The sequence below is a fragment of the Scleropages formosus genome, chromosome 5 (assembly GCF_900964775.1).
Source record: "Scleropages formosus chromosome 5, fSclFor1.1, whole genome shotgun sequence".
Taxonomy (NCBI): domain Eukaryota; kingdom Metazoa; phylum Chordata; class Actinopteri; order Osteoglossiformes; family Osteoglossidae; genus Scleropages; species Scleropages formosus.
The window spans coordinates 18,944,480-18,966,261 of NC_041810.1; the positions used below are offsets into that span (position 1 = coordinate 18,944,480).

The window sequence follows — 21,782 nt, forward strand, 5'->3', positions numbered from 1 at the left end:
TTCATAACCTATAAGATGGTGGAAAATTACCAAATTGTAGAAGTGTTTGAATTTTGAATGCCCCTGCAAATCTCCTTGCAAATCTTACAGCTTAAGCTTCATTCATGCAGTTTGCATCGTAGTGTATATATTATACATATACATGCTCCACTGCATCATACAAAAGAAATCAATGCACATGCAACAAATCATCCTGTAAGAATCATCACACATACAAAACATCCACTGTCTGGCAAGAAGGTTGTTTTTTTTTGCTAGTGTTCAGTGCTTTGTTAATGAATCATCCCTTAATCATACAGCATCCGTCAACCTTGCCAATAACTGCAGCTATCTTGTCTGTCTGTACATGTAAAAAGATTGATGATGCAGAGGACACTTGGTAAGGACGTAGAGCGGCCAGGTCTGCTGCGGTGTCGCCTGTAGACGGCAGAGTAAAAGGGCAAGCCTGACAAAGGAACAGAGAGATGTCTGTGGACTAGTGTCCAGAGGAAAGCAGGGTCCCAGGTTCTCAGCTCAGCACCAGGTGTCCTGCTGGCCAGCCCAGCCACCCTCCTGCGCCTCCCTCCACATGCTTCCTGCTACCCAGACTGGCGATTTTAATTGCTGTATTTTTCTCCTGAACCTTACCTATGACTTCCCAGGTGCCAAACACAGTACACAAGTACCCCTCAGTTTACCCTGAAACGCGGCAGGGGACTCCTCTCACATTCGCTGTGTTACACGGACACGTCCCTGTTGTGCAGGTAGTGAAGTTTTCACCTGTAATTCTACTAACATAATACCTTCTATACACTAAATAATTATTATTATGGAATATTCATAATAATAATAATAATGACAATTACATGTCATTTGTCTCCTTACTGTGTAGAGTTGAATGTTCATGTGGAATATGAAACTTTATGTATTTATAAATTAAATGGGCTCACACTGTAATAGCCAAGGGAAGCTGAATGCAATGAAGGTTTTGACCTAAAACAGAGATATTAAGCTTCATTATCCGTGGCTATGTGTGGAGCATAAGGTCATCCAAATGGCATTTTGATATATTTGTTCATACCAAGGCATTCCTTTTAAGTGTGAAATTGCAAACCAAGCACCCGAAACAAGGTAAGGGCCTCTTTGATCGAGTCTGAATACGGGCAGCAGAGGCCTACGTTCACATTAGTCGAAGTGACCCACGAAATGGTTCATTGACATACAGGGACAGCTACTGAAACGTAAGAAACACTATTAAGGGAAAATAAACAGAAAAGTGTGTCGTAGGGAAATTGTGGAGACCTACATAACCATGATCAGGACGACAAATACCATTTAGGACACTTGATATATTCCTTTTCAAAGATAACCTAAGATGACCCTCATCATTTGCATACATTACAAATGACAACAAAAAAGTTCTGTTCTGATTGTTAACGAGAAAGACGTTGCCTGGGCAGCACAGGAATTGAAGATGACATCCTGGACCTATCTGTAAAGGTCAGTGTCCATCTCTTGAAAGGACTACAGAATGTATCCCAGCACCCAAAAAATGTTGACATGTTCCATCCATACAGGCAGAGTTAATAATTTCACAATTAAAATTTTGTAAAGCAACACATATTTCTTCAGTCGCATATTTCAGGGGTGTTTAAGGAGGGAGGAAGTCTGGTCACATATTCTGTGTGCGCAGACCTGAACCTCAGCAGTCTTTCGTTACGTCCGACGTGCAAATACTGAGAAAACGACTCATTAAGTGAATGATTTGCATACTACTGTGCCACTAGGACTACACTTGTGATGGTAGAACCGTTAGGCTTACTCTGTTAGAAATCTGCGGTGGGTTGGGGCCTCATATTAGTTGGGTTTTTGCTGCCCCCTCTCCACCACCACCGTACTCCAAAATATGAGTGTAATATGTGTAATATTCCCCATACCAGCTGCTCCTGGATGCCCGGGCCAATGTGGAGGGCTCTCTGCAGGATGGAGCGGAGAATTACACCGAAACCCCACTGCAGCTGGCATCTGCGGCAGGTAGGGCAGCGTCAGGGGTGCAGGGTGGTTAAAGTGCACACTGGGTTGCAGTTGATAAAAATTTAGATGTAATGTTAATCATGGTGCAAAGGCAACGCATTGAGAGGCAAATGCATAATGCATATGTAAATTTTTGAAAAGGCAGTCAGGTCAGAGGAGTACTTATTTTGTATGCTTCATTTACCTTGTATTGCTGCTCTTTTAACCTCAAATGAGCAATTACAGGTTTAACTGCTGATATTGATCCTCACCCGTTTCACACGTAAATGTTGCTTGGAAGGGGCAGGAGATCAGACCTTCATGAAAATATCACCCTCAGATTTGTAGAATTTATTTAAGAAAGCACTTCTACTCATTATTATATTGTTAAAAATATCATAAAAAGCACTAATTCATTAATTTATCTGATGCTTTTCTCCATCCACTTACAATGACTTACCTATTTATAGAGCAGGGTAATTTTTAATCAAGGGTACTACATCAGGGGTTAGGTTTCAAGTCTTTGATCACATGGTTTCCTCAATAACGATGCCTTGGAGAACGGGTCTTGTAATTCTGGGGGTCCCTGTTGCTCGCTGCTGCCATGAAAAATGTTATATACTAATCAGGCTTGCACAAATGGCTAATTTAAGCCTTTGTTTAGCTATTTAGGAAGGTTCAGACATTAAAATAGGCACATTGGGACACCATAACTAGGAAGTGTTCACACACACACACTGTCTGAAGTCACTTGTCCCAAACAGGGCTGCAGCAAACCAGAGCCTAACCTGGCAACGCCGGGTGCAGGGGACACACCCAGGACGGGATGCCAGTCCATCCCAAGGGATTAACAGGACTCGAACCCCAGACCCACCAGAGAGCAGGCACAGGCTAAACCCAACGTGCCACTGCACCCCCCAGAAAGCGTTCAAAGGAGTTCTAAAATAATGCTCAAAATAGATGCTCTAACATTATTGGTCCAGTAGTTTGGACCTCCTTGGTTTAAAGTCTTTGAACAGTTGAAAGTTGACAATTTGTCCAGGTCCCTGCTAACTACTCTTGACATAGTGGTTAAAGCTTTGCCTGTAACATGGGTTCAAATCCTGTCTCCTGCTCCAAACCTGAGAGCAAAGTACTTACCCTGGATTGATACAGTAAAAATAACTGCTAATAATTACTAAAAATTACTACTTTCTTGACTTGGGCAGTACATAGTAGCTGTGGAGGTGACACTGGAAGTGTGTCCTTCAACAAATGTGAGCGCACACCCTGTTGGTATGCTTTGGGAGTATGAATAATATTTTCAGGGCTGGTTTTAATGCTGGAGGGGGCGATGGCAGAGCGGGCTGGGTCCCGCTCTCTGACGGGTCTGGGGTTCAAGTCCTGCTTGGGGTGCCTTGGGACAGACTGGCATCCCATCCTGGGTGTGTCCCCTCCCCCTTCAGCCTTGCACCCTGTGTTGCTGAGTTAGGCTCCGGCTCGCCGCAACCCCACTTGGGACAAGCGGTTTCAGACAATGTGTGTGTGTGTGTGTGGTTTTAATGCAGAAGGTGCGACGGTCACAGGCATGCAAGTTCTGGCTCTGGTGACCGTGGTACTGTGGACTTTCCACAGGGAACTTTGAGCTGGTCAGCTTGCTGCTGGAGCGGGGAGCAGACCCCATGATCGGCACTGTGTCTCGCAACGGAATCTCTGCCACCCCCCAAGGAGACATGAACTCCTACAGCCTCGCCGCTGCACACGGGCACAGGTGACAGCATGCATGTGCATAGACACATATGCACGTACACACATTTGTTTTCATATCGCCGTGGTGATTTCACCTTGAATTGCACTGATAATAATCATTGGAAGTTGACAAAGATTTGGTTAGCCCTCGAAAATGGCCTTTGTTTTGTCCCAGAAATATGTATTTTTGGCTTCTGCTGTTATTGTGCAGGTTTTTTCTTTAGAAATGGCCCTAGTTTTAGCCCTACAATACAGTCATTGCTCGGTTTAACATCAATGAGAGGAACCAGAACCCTGCTGATACCCATAGATGTGCTCCTGGAGGATTTGCAGAATGTACCATAAAGAATATTATGTTTCAAGTCTTTATTTGCAAATAATTAATGAATATCAGTGTTTATTATACAATACGAAATGTGCATGACCAATTGCAAGGTCAATTTTATTGGTAGGTCACACAGGTTTGGTCAAGGACAGGAGTTAATGAAAATGTACTGAGGAACACGGTCCCTAAAGTGAGCAGTAGTGAACATGGTCCAAAAATCTCATGGTCATTGAAGTGTGTCATCACTGACCACATATGGCATGAACTGCACGAAGACGATGTGTATTTTTTTGGTGCTGCCGCTGTTGCAGACATGTTTTCAGGCACATGGAGTCCCACCGATGCCTCTGCCCAGCAGCCTCAGGCTGAGGCAAAGTTCTTAATGAGCCCCACGTTGGCAGGATTTTCCAGTCACCAGCGCTGCCAATATTAGTGAGAAGACAAATGGGTTTGATAACACGTTTTAACATTCAGAACACACAGAGGCGCTAGTCAGGAGCATGAGGACAGTGAGGACATACACCTGTATTCCTCTGCTGCATCCTTTTAAGAACTGTCAAGGGATTGTACCTGAATGAATGAAAAACTTTAGAAACCTCAGCTGGAAATTGTACTTGGTTGCAGCAGCGTACGATATACTACATATACACACAAGGAGGAAACGGAGAAGTAGATAAATGACTTAATAAGAGAATAAATACGTAAATAAATAAGCAAGCATATTCGTACGCAGGAGACGGCAGGGTGAAGTGAGGTGGTGCAGGGTGTAGTGAGAACGTACAGAGGAAGCTCAGGACCACACCATCAGTGAAAGTTCAGTAAGAGGTCACCGGCCTGGTACCCTAGTTGTAAGCGAAACCAGATGTTTTCATGTCGGGTGTTTCATGCTCTGTCTAAGGGTAGGCTGTTTTTCATTGTGCTGGAATGATGTTATCCTGGGGAATCACAATGCCTGGTCTGTGTCATAGAGCATAGGTTCAAATGCATGCTCAGTCTGTGTGGACATTGCATCTTCTTTCCTTGTTTATGTGGGTTTCCTTCAAGTGCTCTGGTTTCCTACCGCAATAGAAAGACTAGTGTTTCAGGTCAGCTGGTGACTCTAAACTGCCCGTTGTGTGTGTCAGTGTTTCCGTGTGTGTGTGTTTCTTTCAGTGTGTGGCTGCCCTGAGATGGACTGGTCTCCCATCTAGCATTGATCCTCCTCAGCCTTGCACTCTGTGCTTTCCTTGATAGGCTCTAGGCCACCACGACCCTGCCTTAAAAAGCAGGTTATACGTACTGAGTGAGAAATGCTATATTAAAAATAAAACGTGTCATTTCTAAAATGACACGCTCTATATTTCTGGCAATGTGACCAACTACTTTTGCTTATTTTTACTTCTATTTTTCACACAAAGTCCCGCGCCCGCTTCTCATACGGATGCCGGGACGTGTTGCGTTGGGATTGTAGATTATAACAGTGTGTCGCCCCACTCCCTCGCCCCCAATCTACAGAAACGTCTTCCGCAAGCTCCTGTCCTACACAGACAAGGCCAAGGGAGACGTTCTGTCCCTGGAGGAGATCCTAGCCGAGGGCTCGGAGCTGGGCGAGAAGCAGCCTCCTCAGCTGGATTCGGCGCGCACGAGCAAGGCCCGCCTCAAGGCCCTGAGGGAGGCCATGTACCACAGCGCAGAGCACGGCTACGTGGACATCACCATCGACATCCGCAGCCTCGGTGAGCGCTCCTCCCGGGAGAACCGTAACCTCAACGACACGTGTTTTGAACATTCAAGTTATGAATTATCTGATATACAAACATCTTAGTTTGTTTTTAGTTTCTTCATTGTTCTAGTTCCTAAAAATTCCTGTGTGTTACAGAACAAAAGCTGCCTGAGGTTCCATCTCCACCCGTTAGTTGCTGGTAAACACTTCCAGGCAATGGAAACAGACAAGAAGTGTGGCACCGCCTTCGTTCACCTCAGTTCCACAGTGTTTTCTTTGTTTCGTGCATGGGTGGAAGGGTCATTTTTATTTTGTTAAATTTATTATAGCTTTGTCTGAGGTTTTTGCCTAACCCAACCTTTGGAGGAGTTGTATGTATTCAGTTTTTATTGACTGTGACTTAGTGGTAAAATGACTTTGGAGCTACAAATAAATTGAGTCACAGACTTTCGAGTCCAGTTGCATTCGTAAATTAAGGTCCCGGTGTAATTTTTCGAGTAACTCTGGAAATGACCGTTCTTTTTTATGTCACATTTTGGATTAGAGTTATTAGAAGCTGTAGTAATCTTTTTTTTTCCCCGAGTGCTTCATCTTCATCAGGATCACAGGTCACATTTTAGCTTGAACATCATTTGAAGTCTGTCTAGGGGCCTGTTCTCTTATACCAGTGAGAAATTCGGCAAAGAAGTATTGCTCCGATAAATACGCAGCTCGGTAAACTTTCCTTTGAGTAAATGAGTGGGTAAAGCACCCTGATTTGTGTAAGCGATGCTATCAGATATGCACAGCAACTTGTGTGAAAAAACTAGCTGCCAGACAACATTTCTTTGCCTCTGATTTATGCAGAAGAGGTGAACCGAACGACTTCCTGCACATAAATTGTGAGCTCATTCATGCAGGCAGGCCTGCTATATGTACCCGTGTGTTCTTTCCTGCTCTGGAAACACCTGGAACTTGACCTTAAAATGCAAAATGTGTGCAATGACTGTTATTCATGAGAATGCGTGCTGGTGAATTTTGAACAAACTGCACTGAGCACAGTGTATTATTTTGGTGCTCAGCGGAGTTAAATATATGACTCTAAGGATGAGGAACTCTTCGTCCTCAGTAATGGCGCAGTGACAGTAATCTGTACAGTTTGTGTGTAAGGAAAGCAGTATTAATGGGCAGTGTAATGAATTGGTCATTACTGCTGTTTGTTTTCCTGCCTTGCAGTTCAGTTTAATTATCGTTTAAATAATTAAGTATAATAGATGCTGTGACAGGGTTACTCTGTGCGCTACTCTTTATTGCCTTTTAACAGGGCATGTCTGCCACCTAGTGCCGAGGTTAATAATGACATGCACACCCAGCCATACTCTAAGTCTCTCACACACACACACACACACACACACAGTCTGAAACCGCTTGTCCCCTATGGGGTCGCAGAGAGCCAGAGCCTAACCCAGCAACACAGGGTGCAAGGCTGGAGGGGGAGGGGACACCCAGGACAGGACACCAGTCCATCCCAAGGCACCCCAAGCAGGACTTGAACCCCAGATCCAAGGGAGAGCAGGATCCGGTCAAACCCACTGCACCACCGCACCCCCCCCTACTCTAACCCTGAACTAATTTGCTAGTTATAAGACATAGTTGTCCAGGTACTGGGTGTTTAAGTTCTCGACACGTTGAACTTACATGGTTCTTTGTGCAGAACCTTCGTAAGTGTGAATTTCCAATACCTTCTACGTTCTGTGTGTCGCGTTTTATGTATATGCTGTAGATTCTGTTAATCATCATTTAAGCCACATAATCAGAAATTATGATAAGAAGAAGATCCTTCTTTTTGTTAAATCACACAGCAGGATTATGAGTCTTATAGCTCACCAACTGTATTAGAGATGTCAAACTCTTTCTGTTATTCTATATACTGTACAGTGACAGTGACTTTTAGGCTCTTGTTTGTATTCCTGAGTTGTTCTTTGAATGCCTCCTTTGTATTCATGTTTTCCACCTTTTAAGAAGTGTTTTGATTTGTCACACAGCGAAAGCACGGTGTCCTGCTTTCCCTCACGGACTCATTCGAACCCGCTGTTGTGCTGTTCACGTTGCCGTACAGGCGTACCCTGGACCCTGCACACCTGGCTGGAGTCCCTGCGCACCTGCTTCTTGCAGAACCGCCGGCCGCTGATCCAGGGCCTGTTGAAGGAGTTCACCTGTATCGAGGAGGAGGAGTACACCGAGGAGCTCATCACCCATGGCCTGCCGCTCATGTTTGAGATCCTGCGGGCAAGCAAGGTGAACGCTGGCCGCTCCCTCTGTCCATCACATTTAAGACATTTTGCCTGGGCCCAGTGCTTGGGGACCAAGGTGGTCCACCCTGTCCCTCCTAACCTCGCTCGCTGTCGATCGCTGGTTATTGTAATGCGTGGTGGCAGAGGTCTAGAGTCTATTCTGGAAGCATAGAGTGCTATGCTATTCTAGGCTAGTCAGGGTACACCCGGGATGGGGGCCCACAGAAATTCCGGTAGTCGTTAATTCATTTTGTTGGGGGGACAGAATTCCTCGTTATGCCCTTGACAGGAGAGAAGCAAATCTGAATGAGATCTGTTCTGAAACCTGTTACTTTAAGATTTAAATTAACTTTAGTCTACAAAAAAATTAATTTAAAACTACTCAGAATAAAAGTTCCTTTTATCATAAATTCTGCTTTTTTTAACCAATTTATTCCATTAACAAACGCAATGTTTCTCACCTCACTGATGAGACACGAGGAGCCACAGTATAAACAGTGCATTTGGAGAGGACTGATATGCGTAACAGTGAATAGCTTAGAATGATGTTGAGTTTACAGAAGCACAAGACACACTGACATGTGCGACATCTTGTCACGGGAAGTGGCTCACTGATTCGTTCCCGAAAAACCAAAATATGTGCAATATGTGTGTTTGTCATGTGAGGTTTGAGGTTACATCTGCGTTTTTACATCTCTTTACCTAAGGAGTCTAGAGTCCCGTGGCAGTGTAACTGTCACCAGAGAGAGGGGACAGTACAGCATTTTTTTCTCTGTCTGTGCGTTTTTGTGTGTGTGTGTGTGTGTGTGTGTGTGTGTGTGTGTGTGTGTGTGGGTGAGAGAGAGAGAGAAGCACACTTTGTTCACACACCCCCATATTCCTCACCAGAACGAGGTGATCAGCCAGCAGCTGTCGGCCATCTTCACCCACTGCTACGGACCGTACCCCATCCCTAAGCTGACGGAGATCAAGAAGAAGCAAACGTCCCGCTTAGGTGGGCCCCCGTTTGGCACTATTTACCTGGACGGTTCTCTCAGGTGAACCGTAGTTCAGTCACATCTGCATGAAAAGTTCACTCAACCTGGGTTGAGCTCGTTGAGTCCTTTTTAAAATACACTGAGCCCTCGACTTACAAACAGAACTGGGGATAGAGGTCTGGTTGCAAACAGGCGGGTGTGAATGAATGAATGAATGAATGAATGAATGAATGAATGAAAGAAAGATCATTCATTCATTCATTCATTCATTCATTCAGTGTTTATCAACCACTCGTCCTCTTCATGTATGCTGTGTTCAAGAGCCCATCCTGGAAAACACAGGCTGTGAGGCAGAGAAAACAGTGGATGAGATGCTGCTCTATCTGAGGGATTTTTTTTTCTTTTATTGTCTTTAATTAACTGAAAACAACGTGTGCGACATTCGTCAGCGTCTGGCCGCTTTCGGTTCACTTTATTATCTATACAGTCGATAAAAACATAATAAAAGACACTCCTTGATTGGTTTCCTGCCTCTCTAAGAGTGCTGGACATTTCTGTTAACTCCTAATTCTTTTAAAATGGCTGGAAATGAAAAATAAATTCTCTCCAGAAAGAGCTGTTGGCCGTCAGCACGTCCAGTGTTCGTCCCCTTGTTACCGACGCTGATCAGCAGCACCGAGGAGGACCAGCAAACACCGTGGAAGTGAAGTGCGTTAATCCGGTCCTGCTCCGTTTCGGTGTACTCAACCCAAGAAACAGACAAGTGAAGAAAATGAAATTTCAACAAAAAAATAAATAAACAAATAAACAAACCAATAAATAAGTGATTATTTTTGTGTCTTTGGAAATTCTTAACAAGGTCCCATTGTTGTTTTGTTTTTTGTTTTGAAATTTTGTCCTACTTTAAATCTTCGGATGTTGATTAAATGAATAGCTTTAGTGGGGTACCGCATGGCTAGCTTCAATATTCTTTTTTATAGTGGCAGTGTATTTTTCCAGTGGTTTTGTGGTGATTCGCTAGAATAATAGAATAAGAGGAGCTTTGCTGAAAACAAATTGAATTCATGTTCAAATTTCAGAGCACAATGTAATGCATTTCCATTTGACCTGTTTCAGGCTGGATCCTGCTCGCATGCATTGGTAAACAAATAAAGAAGCACTTTAGGCCATATAAACGTGATGTTCATGCATGTATTTTGCTCATGATTTTTCTCCCTCGCTGATAAGCATGAATGATCCACAAGCACCGTCGCTTTTCTGCGTTAGTAATGCTGCTCTGCCGTCTTTCAGATCCACACTTCTTGAATAATAAGGAGATGTCTGATGTGACGTTCCTGGTTGAGGGGAAGCCGTTTTACGCCCACAAAGTCCTTCTCTTCACCGCCTCTCCTAGGTGAGTCAGCGCACGCTATAGACTCGGTCGCGTAATCGAGGCAGGGGGTGGCACTGGAATGTGACACCTTTGCTGAAATGGCTGCCAAGGCTGTGATTTAATATCTCAATTATGGGAGAATATTCCAGGTCAGAGTCAAAGTACTTGACAGTCCAGGGCTTGGCTGTCGAGGCCTCGGGTGGATGCTGGCTTAGCTCATAAGGCGCTCAAAGTGTGAAGCAGTGATCGAGTTTTCAAACTGAGTGTGTTACTCCACTGTTTATCCATTTATCTGATACTTTTCTCCAAAGTTTACTTGTACAGTTTGGTCATTTGTACTGGAGCAATTCAGGGTAAGTACTGCACTCGAAGGTACTATTGCTTGTATTGAGAACAGTGTTTTATTGCTCGGGATTCTAGAACTTTGGCTTTTAAGGACAGCTAGAAGATCCAGAAGAAGGTTGAGGAGTTTATGAACATCCACCAGTTTCTTGCACTAGGACTCTATACTGGGTTAAAGGAATTAGGCAGAAGCGATACAGAGCCTTGGACTTGGACAATAAAGCACAAAAGACCTTTTTTTTAACCGCACGAAGCAGCGGTTCTGCTTCTCGTATCCATCTGTAACTGAACACAACTGAAATATTGCGCTCTGACATCTGAAGTAATATGTGTATTAATTTGTCACCGGCTAAACCTGTTTATGTTTAACATTGGTGCCATTCAATGCTCTTTGCTCATTTTACTTAGATACATTCAGATGCATCTCTGTAAGCAATTGTGGTGGTTGTTAAAGCTATTTTTCTTATTTTTACCTAGTAAATAATCAGATAAAGTATGGAAGTAGAAAAGTATAAAGTATCTGGAAGTAGATACACATGCGCATATGTATGACAAAAAAATATTTTTGATATAGACACATAGAGATAATGAAAAAAGTATTTTTTATTGTATTTATTTCTTTCATTGTATTTTTTTCAGAAAGGCGCCTGCTAAGTTAATAAATGTAAATGTGAACATAACAAAGAAAAATAAAAATAAATCTGAAGTTGTTTTAATGTCATTATTTATGGTAACACATATGTGTAGGTTTGGCTAATTATAAAACTGGTCCTACTGTTTCTGTGTAATTGGAAATGGTCATAAAATTTGCTGTCCACCGGTGGAATATTCATAAGACTTTGGTCATACAGCACTTCAATGACAGTGGAGCCTTCTGGAAGTTGCGAATACAACAATTCTTTTGATAAAAAGGACCTTTTTATGAGTTGCCGGGTTAGGCTTCGGTTTGCCGCAACCCTGCTCAGGACAAGCAGTTTCAGACAGTGTGTGTGTGCGAGACCTTTTTATGATAGAATAAGAAATTAAGAATTATAAGAATAAAATTGCACTTAGAATAATGTTATTAATGGTTGCAGTATGTTTTGACTGATTCTTGAGTGAACTTTCAGTCTCGGACAGATTATAATTTTTTCCCCATGAGAACAAGTGGAAGTTTCTTCAGCACGTGGACATTCACTGCACAGATGGATTGATGGATTTTCAGCAGAGAATTAGGATACCAGCAGAGAGGTGTATTACTCATGAACTCGAGTTACACATTAAGTACAGCTGAACTTGGGTTAACTCCCCAGGGGAGCTCTCCTGTTGTGCCCTTGGGAAAATATATGTGTAGCACAGTAAATGTACAGTTGTAACAATGGTTAATTTCTTAAAGTAATCTGCTGCCAAGATGAATAACGCGATGTTTCGAAATGTCCCTTTCCAGGTTTAAATCACTGCTCTCCAACAGGCCTGCGGCAGAAAACACTTGTATCGAAATCAGCAACGTCAAGTACAATATATTCCAGGTAAAATATAAATTGGTAAAAACGTGATATCCCTGGAGGTGTCCTCGACCTTGAAAAAAAAACTGTATGAAGTTTGCAGCCACAATGAGAAGTCGATCACTGTCCCGCCAACCCTGCTACTGCAGGGTCACGCTGTACTATGTTTTACTCTGCTCCAGCTCTTAACTGCTTCGTTGAAGTCACCATTTGGGTTAGTGCAGCGATTCACTTGATTTTTCACATGTAAACTGCAGTTTCTCACCAGTCACTTGTGAATGGTCTTCACACGTCTCCATACTGGTGGAGTCTTCTGTCGCAGTGGAAGCACCAGAATAGTCTGTATAAAGTGTTGATGTAACTGTAACGATTCAAATCTGACTGCGGTTACAAAAAATCAAATACACTAGATCATCCGCTTATGAACTGTAAAAGTCCTGGATATAGCTATTATACATTTTTAACATTTTAACATTTGTATTAACTTCGAGTTCCCTTAAAATTAAAACGAATTTAAAGTGAAATTAGAAGCACATAATCTCCCCAAACTCCTGCCTAATGATTGTCGACTGATTTAACCCATGAGCAAGTGACACAGATACACTCACAAACACCAAACATGAGCCGTAAACTCTGTTCTAGATGGGAGAAGTGATCTTGTCACCGATGATAGTTATAGACTCAAAATGTTCACTTGAAGCTCGTTGTTTACTTTTTTGTCTTGCCTAAGTTGTCCTGACTTGGATTTTTTGTGTTACAAAGCAGAAGAGATTTGTTACTTTGCTTCACCATGACTTCTAAACCAAGTGCTTTTTCTGAAGGGCTGGAATTAATCAGTGCCCACTTTGTGTTTCAGTTGGTTATGCAGTACCTGTACTGTGGTGGGACAGAGTCTCTTCACATCCGAAACACTGAGATCATGGAGGTGAGTCTGGCAGATAGATAGATAGATAGATAGATAGATAGATTTTGTTGGTCTGAAATGTTATGTTGCTGCACATTTAGAGCAGAATACTGGAAATTAAACGGGTCCTGATCGAGATCTAAGCCCGTTGCTGCTGTTTTTGTCCCACCGCACAGCTTCTGTCTGCTGCCAAATTCTTCCAGCTGGATGCCCTGCAACGACACTGTGAGATCATCTGTTCCAAGAACATCAATACAGACACCTGCGTGGACATTTACAAACACGCCAAGGTAAGGCCAGCTTGTTTACACACCCGGGGGGGGTGGAGTTTGAGTGTCAGATCATCTCCGAAAGGCTGTTGGTTCATTATTCGTCTGAAAGAGTGGCCCCATTCTGTGCCGTACTGCGGGACAACCCTTAGTAGTAATATGCTTCCCAAACTCCCCGTTGAGCTGTTTTGTCTGTCTTGCTGTGCCGTGTCTCCGAGTAGTTCCTGGGAGCCCCGGAGCTGTCTGCCTACATTGAGGGTTACTTCCTGAAGAACATGGTGGTCCTGATTGAGACAGAGGCCTTCAAACAGCTGCTGTACGACAAGCCGGCGGAAAACTCGGCCACGAACGTACTGCAGGATCTGGAGAAGACCCTGGCCACGCGCATCCACTCCATTCATCTGTCATCCTCCAAGGGCTCTATCGTGTGACCGCCCCTCCGCCGGAACCCCAGAGCACACCTCTAACCCCTCCCCCCCCACCCATCTCTTCCAAAGGTTCCTTGGCATGATGTTCCCTTAAACATCATCGCAACATCCGCTTCTTCACGCTGCATCCCCCCGAAGGCTGCGTCGCTCGCGGGTTCCCCGCCGCGTGCCGCCGGTCGTCCGGCTCACACGCGACCCGTTCCCGACATCGCTGTGAACGTTGCTGTGAACGTTGCTGTGACATCGAATCCATCCGGCGGTCCTGTTCTCAGGACTCCGTTAGGTGGGAGCTCCGGGGTCGACACGATGAGCCACGCAAGGACGTAACCGTCGCGCTCCGTGGCGGCAGCCTCGTACGAGTAGAGGAGCGGTGCTGCACGTTATAGAAGCTTTGTGCAGCTGTTGTGCGCGAAGGCCACGGCTCCCGCCTAAATTACCCAAAATGCCTCGGATCTGCCCACACTGCGGGTGACACATGTATAGAAATCAACTGGTATCCATTTGCTTCCTGGACCGGGAATCTGTCTCGTTGTCGTGGAAAGTCCTGTAGACTGCACCTTCGCTGAACTGGAGTGTTGACAACAAACACTGAAGGGGGGGCATTCCTTACGTTTCTCTTTTCTTCGTTCTGTTTTTGTCATTTTTTTAGGCTACTGTTATTGCGGTGTTTGGGTTTAGACCAGACTGATAACTAGCATAAAACAGCACTGGTTCGTATTAATCAAGGTCATACGATCTGATGCAATGACATAATGTACATAAGGGAGCAGCCATGGAGAAGCTCTAGGGCAACTATAACGAGATGTTCTATATATTTTGTCCAACTGTGTAGATGTAAGCTTTTTGTATTGCTTGCCTTAAAACATTCATGGTGTAGGAGGACCAGTGCATAGGTGAGCCTGTGGGGGATCTAAGGGTCAAACGTTAAATGTGCTGAGGGCAAAGTAAATTTCAGCCGTGCTAATGGTTGCACCTGCGGGGGGTCCCGAATCGGACACGAGTGGTTTTTAAGCCGGCGTATTAAAATTTCCACTATGCTAATGGATGTTCTTAAGGGGACCTGAGGTCAGGGGTGAAAGGTTATACAGGTCAGCAAGTCAGATTTGCATTTTCGCTGTGCCAACGGCTATCCCTCCAGAACGAGGGGAAGCGGTGGATGGAAGCTGCTTTCGAAACCAAGTTCCTTCGGAGCCACCGGCGTGACGACCGTGTAGTGTGGGGCTGCCTATAACTGGGACACAGCCGTAGCATTAGATGCATGATGCTCTCCCGCCGCGCTGCTGATGCATGTCAACACTTGTTCGGCCGGATTCACCCTACAGCGCTCACACACACACTCCCCCCCGCACACACGCACACCGCTCACATTCGCCACAGTGAGGCAGCGCTGGAGCGGGGGTGAAACGGCCGGGCGACTGCACGATACACACTTTGCTCCTCTTGACTCTTCAGTAAGAGAAACGGCAGCTCCACTCACACTGCGAGCGACATTGTGGCGCCGTTCCTCTTTCCAAACAGGGTACTGACAACCAAAATACACAAGTTCTTAAACGTGTTGCGCTTTGCTGATGATGCCTGTTGCAGACATTGGTGTTGCCTGTTTAAATCTGCACTTCTGACGCTCACATCCATTGAAGCCGTTCGCTACGACTCCTCAACGCTATAAACACACATGGGAATGTCGGTTGTGTGACTTGTACTCCAGAGCCCTTATTAACCCCATTACTGGTTTGTCTCCTCCACGAAAGTTTAGAATCTCAAACTCCATCATCACTGGTTATGGGAAACTTTATATACGTGGAATCACAGCTTATTTGCACCCCTACAGTATTTTTCTATTTGTTTGAGCTCCATCCTTACAAGGAAGACAGAAAAGTCTAGGGAAACAGGTGTGTAAATATTTTGTGTAAATCGGAGATGAAATGGTTGCTTTTCCTGTAAATTGGATGTGCGTGTGTGTGTGTGTGTGTGTGTGTGCGTGCGTGCGTGCGTGCGTGCGTGTGTGTCTGTGTCTACACACATACACATGTGCTTCTTGCTTCTGAACTGCATTGCTTTCGTTGGCTATAACTGTACAATTGTTACTGTTTTAAGTGTATAACTAATGCAGAGTTGCATGTTACACGTATTAATGTCTTTTATTTCATGTTTGTTTGTTCTGTGTCATGCAGCCCTGACATTATAGGAACATGGTGCGGTGTCCTCTGTAACATAATGATTTTTGGGCCATGTGGTCCTCGGTCTGCAGGTGTGTATTTGGACAAATGAGGTTGAAAGGTGTCTCATCCTGATGATCATTAAACAATTGTGTCCCATATTTATATTCATTGTAGATATATGTATATTATGTATGATTGAAAGCGTATCTCGAGCATAATTGCGCTGTCCAAGCCGTGTGGACTGAACAAAAATAATCTGTGCAAGTAAAAGAGATCCAGTAGAGGATTACACACATAAACACATACAGAAACCACACACCTAAATGAAAATTCTGAGATCATCTACTGAAATATTAAATTTGCATTTACCCAGCTGCCCACTTCCGACTCCACCCACATACAAACACTGTTGTACATCACCATCGAATCCATACCGGAGCTGTTTCTTCTGCTGTTGTGTAAAATTACTTTGACATTCCAAGACAGCGATAACTGCAATGCATTCAAATTCTAATTAAGGCGCTTCTGTAAAATGACGATGAAATACAGAACACTGCCGAACTGCAAGGTTTATCGCGCTGATAGTGGAGGGGTTGTCTCAGCCATGATCTCCAGATGTCCTTTCTGAGCTCCAGAAATTATTTATATGAGCCACATGTGTCAAGTTTTCTTGGTCAGTCCATCCATCCATTCATTCATTCATTCATTCATTCCCCCACCTCTCATCAATGTGTTTGTTTGCTTCAAGGTCACGGTAGCCCGGAGCCTATCCTGGAAGCACAGGGTGGGAGGCACCACGTAGTTCAGTCATTTAGAATTAATATGTTCAGGTCACAGTCATAAAGTAGGCGGTCAAGTTGCATGTTGGTGTCCTGTAGATGGTACAATTTTAAGTAAAACCCCTGTATCCAAGTACCAGATTACGGTAGGTGAGGAAATCGCATGCTGATGGTTTCCTGGAGATACTGAACTGGAAACACAACCTGGCCAAACATGTATTTTGAGCTAAGTGACAATAATCACTGACGATGCAATATTTTTATTTGCATGTATTTTCTCAGTTGATGCAAAGTCACCACAGGTGGGTCATAGCTCAATGTACTGAGTGATGTACTTAAATGTAATATGTGCAACTTAATTAAACTGAAATGATTACTTTTTTATTGTTAACAATAAAATGTAAAACTAAACCAGCACCCCATGTCACACCTTATCAGGTCTTCTAGCAGACAGACCAATATACAGTTGCGAGAAAACGTTCTGTGGACCCCTTGGAATAACCTGAATTTCTGCATTAATTACTCATGAAATGTGGTCTGATCTTCATCTGAGCCACAATAACAGACAAACGCAGTCTGCCGAAAGCAATAACACATAAACAAAGGTGGTTCTTCTTGCCAATAACTGAATTCATCATTTAAAGAATCACAGCACAGGCTGGAAGAGGTGTGTGGCTTTGACTTCTCTGAGGAGCAACTGGTGCTCTAATCAATGAGATGATGGGGGTGTAGAATGGAGATGCCCTGCACCGCACATAAGGCACACAAAAGTTTCGTTACTGACAGTGTTTGCCCTTCTCAGGAAAGATCCATCAATGCAAACCATACCCCACTCAAAAAATGTTACAAGAAGAAATGTACAGAAACATAAAGGAAAAAAAGGCATCTGAAAAAGTAATGTGTCCCCAACCTCACCTGGGTGCTTTTATTCCCAAAAGAACATCATCAGAGCCAAAACAGATGTGGAAATCATCTTGGTTTGCTGACATATACAGCAGATAAAAAAGTTACTGCAGTTTGTTTAGAAAAGGTCCTCCAGTCGAAGTTGTGTATTTGTGAGTCGAGGATCCGGCGAAATGTATTGTAAAGCCACAGATCTGTTCAGCATCAGCCTCTTCCTACCCTAAGAGTGATTTTATCCGCCAACAAAACAACATCAAAACCAAAAGATATTGTGTAAACAATCTCATCATGTGATGACATCTCGTGGATACAAAGTTACTGTAACAGGAAAGGTCACTTTCATTTTCAGAGAATTGCAGTACTCGCATGTGTCCACTAGAGGGCCATCGGGACCGAACAAATATCGTGGAAATAATAAAATCCGTTTTCTGACATCTAGTGGATAAAGAGGGTATTGCAACGTGTTTGGAAAAGACCATTTTCATTTTTAGGCAATTGCAGTACTCGCATGTGTCCACAGGAGGGCCGTCAGAGTGCAAACAGCTGCCAAATTAGCGCATTAACACATTGTTGTACAGCCCATTCACGTCTTTACTTAGTCTCTCCCAGAATAACTAATGCAGTAAAAATATGTTTTCATAGATGAGTAACAGTCCTCATAACATTTCATCCAAAGCGAGCGGGAGAGCGTCAACCTTCCCCTGGGTGAGTCAAAACAGCATAGATACCCCTCATCTCAGTGTAACACGGTGAAGTATGTTTATACTGGTGTATTTATGCAGTTCTCATTTTTGGCCACAAGATGGCAGCGATTTGTTTCCTTTTGAATTTGCCTCAACCCCTTAGGCAATTTTCAAATAATAATAAGTTCCACTGGCCTCATTCATATCCACATCCATAAATACACTGGTAACTAATGAAGGAAAAACTCTGAGAAAAAGATTATTAAAGAATATGGTGAAAACCTCCCATGAAGGAAAACAGGGTGTTGCGCTTACTGGTGCAAATTCTACAGGTGCGTAACTGTGGTAGTGTTAGAGTTCTATTTGGTAGTGTAGTGGTTTGAAACTATTACCTTTGTATCTGAAGGTTATAGGTTCAATTCCCACCTCCTGATGTAGTGTCCTTGAATAAGATACTTTCCCTGAATTGCTCCAGTGACATTATCCAGCTGTATAAACTGGTAAATAAGTGTAAGTTTATTTGGAGAAAAGCATTAGCTAAATTAATAAATGTTATAACCACTGTGCTAGACAGTTTATTAAATGAAGATAGAGCTGAAGAAGAAGTGCAGTGTTCATGCAGATGACAAACATTCCTCTCCATGGCTGTCTCACCCTTTTGTGACAGAATGTTATTTCGGTTCATTCTGAAAGAGCTCAGTGCTTTTTTTCATCACAATGACAGGTGGGTTAACGAAAGGACTTCGGACAGCAGCTTAGTGCTCTTGTGCTTAAAGTAAAAGCCTGAGGTGTCGAAAATGTTCGGCTCAAATCTCTGGATCCCGATTTACTTTTAAGCCTCGGTTTGTACCAGTGCAACAGATACAATGTTTTAAACATTACGCCACGTTTTCCACATAGTTTAATTATCACAAAAACAATACTGTATAAGGGGGCACAGTGGCGTAGTGGGTTGGACCGGGTCCTGCTCTCCAGTCTGTCTGGGGTTCGAGTCCCGCTTGGGGAAGCCTTGCGACGGACTGGCGTCCCGTCCTGGGTGTGTCCCCTCCCCCTCTGGCCTTACGCCCTGTGTTGCCGGGTAGGCTCTGGTTCCCGCGACCCCATATGGGACAAGCGGTTCTGAAAATGAGATGAGATGAGACAATGCTGTATATACCATGTTTTCACTTTTATCCAGTACAGTGCAGTTTTTCTTAGACAGGTGAACAGTTAACTATACAACCAATGCAGTTTGGTACTGAAACTTCCATCTTACACCTAACTGCTCCGGCAGAGACCGAACAGGCACCTCTGGGCCCTAAAAGTCATCTTCCACAAGTCATCCCACAACACGTCAGAAATGTTCAACAGGAGTCATACCTAGTCAGCGTGACATCCAGGTTATGTATTCGAACCCAAGTCTGAATTTTCTTTGTGTTCTTACAGACAAGATGTGGAGGATGTAAACGCGGTATTTTCCTAGAGAGCTGCTGCTGTCTTCACAGTCGCAACATATTTAAGTTCTGCATTTTCACTCTTGATTTCTATTGTATTCAACAGGTGCGTTCATGACTTTAGCTTCACTGCATCTCCTCTCTGGCTCGTGGCTCGGTGTTAACCTGTGAATCGTTGTGTCTTCAAAATAAAAGAAAAAAAATACAGAGAATAGTGTTTTATCCTAAAACACACATGCCTAAACAGTCTTGTTTTCCTGTTCAGAATTTAAAAAAAAAAAAGTGATGGACAGCGCACATGCTAAAATGATTAATTTACAAAAAATACAAACACACACACTCTGTAACCAGGCGGAGCCACGCACTAACAAAAGTGACACCGCTTCAGAATGACTACTTACTGGAGTATATTTATTACTGTATGTAATAAACGGCCATCCGTTGGAAAGCAAAGATGCTGGGCTGTCATGCAGTGACACAGCACTGTAACATTATGTAAAGATGTAAAAGTGTGGCAAAGATGACAGGAAAAGGTCATTTTGGAGGACTGAGGCGGTGTGTACGTGGCAGGTATGGCTTCGTGGGCTCGGCCTGTTCCACGTCATCGCGGGACAGGCCTCCACGGAGAGCCTCCACCACGGTACGAGTTACTGTAAAAACAGGACCGAAACGAAAGCACCCTGCATGTCTCTGGGAACTTCAATAAATCGTCACACGTATCGTATTGTCTATGGTCAAGCGTCCTCAGCACAGGCTCTTCCCTCCTCTCGATACGAGTTACGCTTTCTGAACACATCCAACAAGCAGACACAAAAATGTCGAGAGACATTAGCCTAGCAATACCCAGTTCTACAATGTGACCCTGTCTGTAGTTTGCTTGTCCTGCCTGGTCTTTAGCGCAGACCACTTAGTACAGCGCAGTCGTACATCAGCGGTACCTGCTTTTACTGTGGCTCCGTGTGGGGAAATCATGTACTGTACTGTATGTTGTAACCCAGTGCTCCATTCCTCTCTAACTTCCAGGAAATTAAGATCCAAACATTCATGTTACTAACTTGTTACAGACAACATTCTTTTATCTTCGCACCCATGCATGTTCCGTCACTGTGTACTACTCATGAACAGGCTTAACCAAAGCGCACTGATATTAAATCAATTTAATGTACCGACAGCAAAATGCTAACTGTTGCTAACAGCGATGCTAACACCTGTAAGGTAGCGAATGGCAAAGTGCTACCGAAATGCTAAGTGGCGCAATTAAAGTCTTTTATTTATAGTTAGTACAAACGTCAAGTGGTTCAAAATAACCAGATACATTTTTTCAAGTATACAAAACATACATTTATTTGTATACTTCTACTTCATTTGTTTCCCAAAACAAAATGTACGGCTTGTAACGTCATCTCAGATACCGGTGGTCGCATCCGCTGTATAAAATTATAAAACTTTTTAGTCTTATAATTTTTTATTATAGTTTAAGTCCATTATCTAAGATTACTATGAAGAAATTTCTACTATGACTTATGTACTTTAGCCACATTAAAAACCTGTAAAAACAAGACTGAAAGATGAGGGGAATTGTGTTCGTATATGAGTCCTTGGGTTTGATATTCACTTTTAAAGAAATATACATTATGATAAGCTTTAACTGCATATAAAATAATGCAAGTCTTTCATAATTGGTGTAATTATCATATTGGTACATTTCTACATGCTGAAAAAGTGACAGAATTCTACATTTGAACACTACATTTGGTTTCAAAGACCTACGGTATTTGCAGGTGATTTCAAATTGTGAAGATATGAAAGCGAAACGTACTCAGTTTAACTTTTTTCGTAATGTGTGTTTGTGTTGTAACATGTATTCTTCATGTTGTTCTTTTCATTTTTGAAAATGTGTGTTTGTGTTGTGTTCAGTATTGTTGTTTGTTGCTTCAATAAAAATATATATATATATATAAAAAAAAACAGCTTCCTGGGCACTGACCACCGTCACAATGTTCTTTAGTGGTGGTCCCCCTTGTTTACA

At 43.3% G+C, this 21,782-nt stretch overlaps 1 protein-coding gene across 4 annotated transcripts in view; it reads left to right on the forward strand.

Annotated features, from left to right (window-relative positions):
- Positions 1-18,739, forward strand: part of btbd11b (BTB (POZ) domain containing 11b) — a 168,450-nt gene extending 149,711 nt beyond the window's left edge. For 3 of the 4 annotated variants that reach the window (XM_029252396.1, XM_018754893.2, XM_018754894.2), the window contains exons 7-17: positions 642-743; positions 1,920-2,013; positions 3,607-3,742; positions 5,540-5,760; positions 7,846-8,024; positions 8,909-9,014; positions 10,288-10,390; positions 12,138-12,219; positions 13,052-13,120; positions 13,276-13,389; positions 13,590-18,739. In XM_029252396.1, coding sequence (XP_029108229.1) covers positions 642-743; positions 1,920-2,013; positions 3,607-3,742; positions 5,540-5,760; positions 7,846-8,024; positions 8,909-9,014; positions 10,288-10,390; positions 12,138-12,219; positions 13,052-13,120; positions 13,276-13,389; positions 13,590-13,799 — 1,416 coding nt within the window. In that variant the 3' untranslated portion in view covers positions 13,800-18,739. The remainder of the gene's footprint in view (positions 1-641; positions 744-1,919; positions 2,014-3,606; positions 3,743-5,539; positions 5,761-7,845; positions 8,025-8,908; positions 9,015-10,287; positions 10,391-12,137; positions 12,220-13,051; positions 13,121-13,275; positions 13,390-13,589) is intronic. The other variant, XM_029252397.1, reaches the window with a different exon arrangement.
- The last annotated feature ends 3,043 nt before the right edge of the window (positions 18,740-21,782 follow it).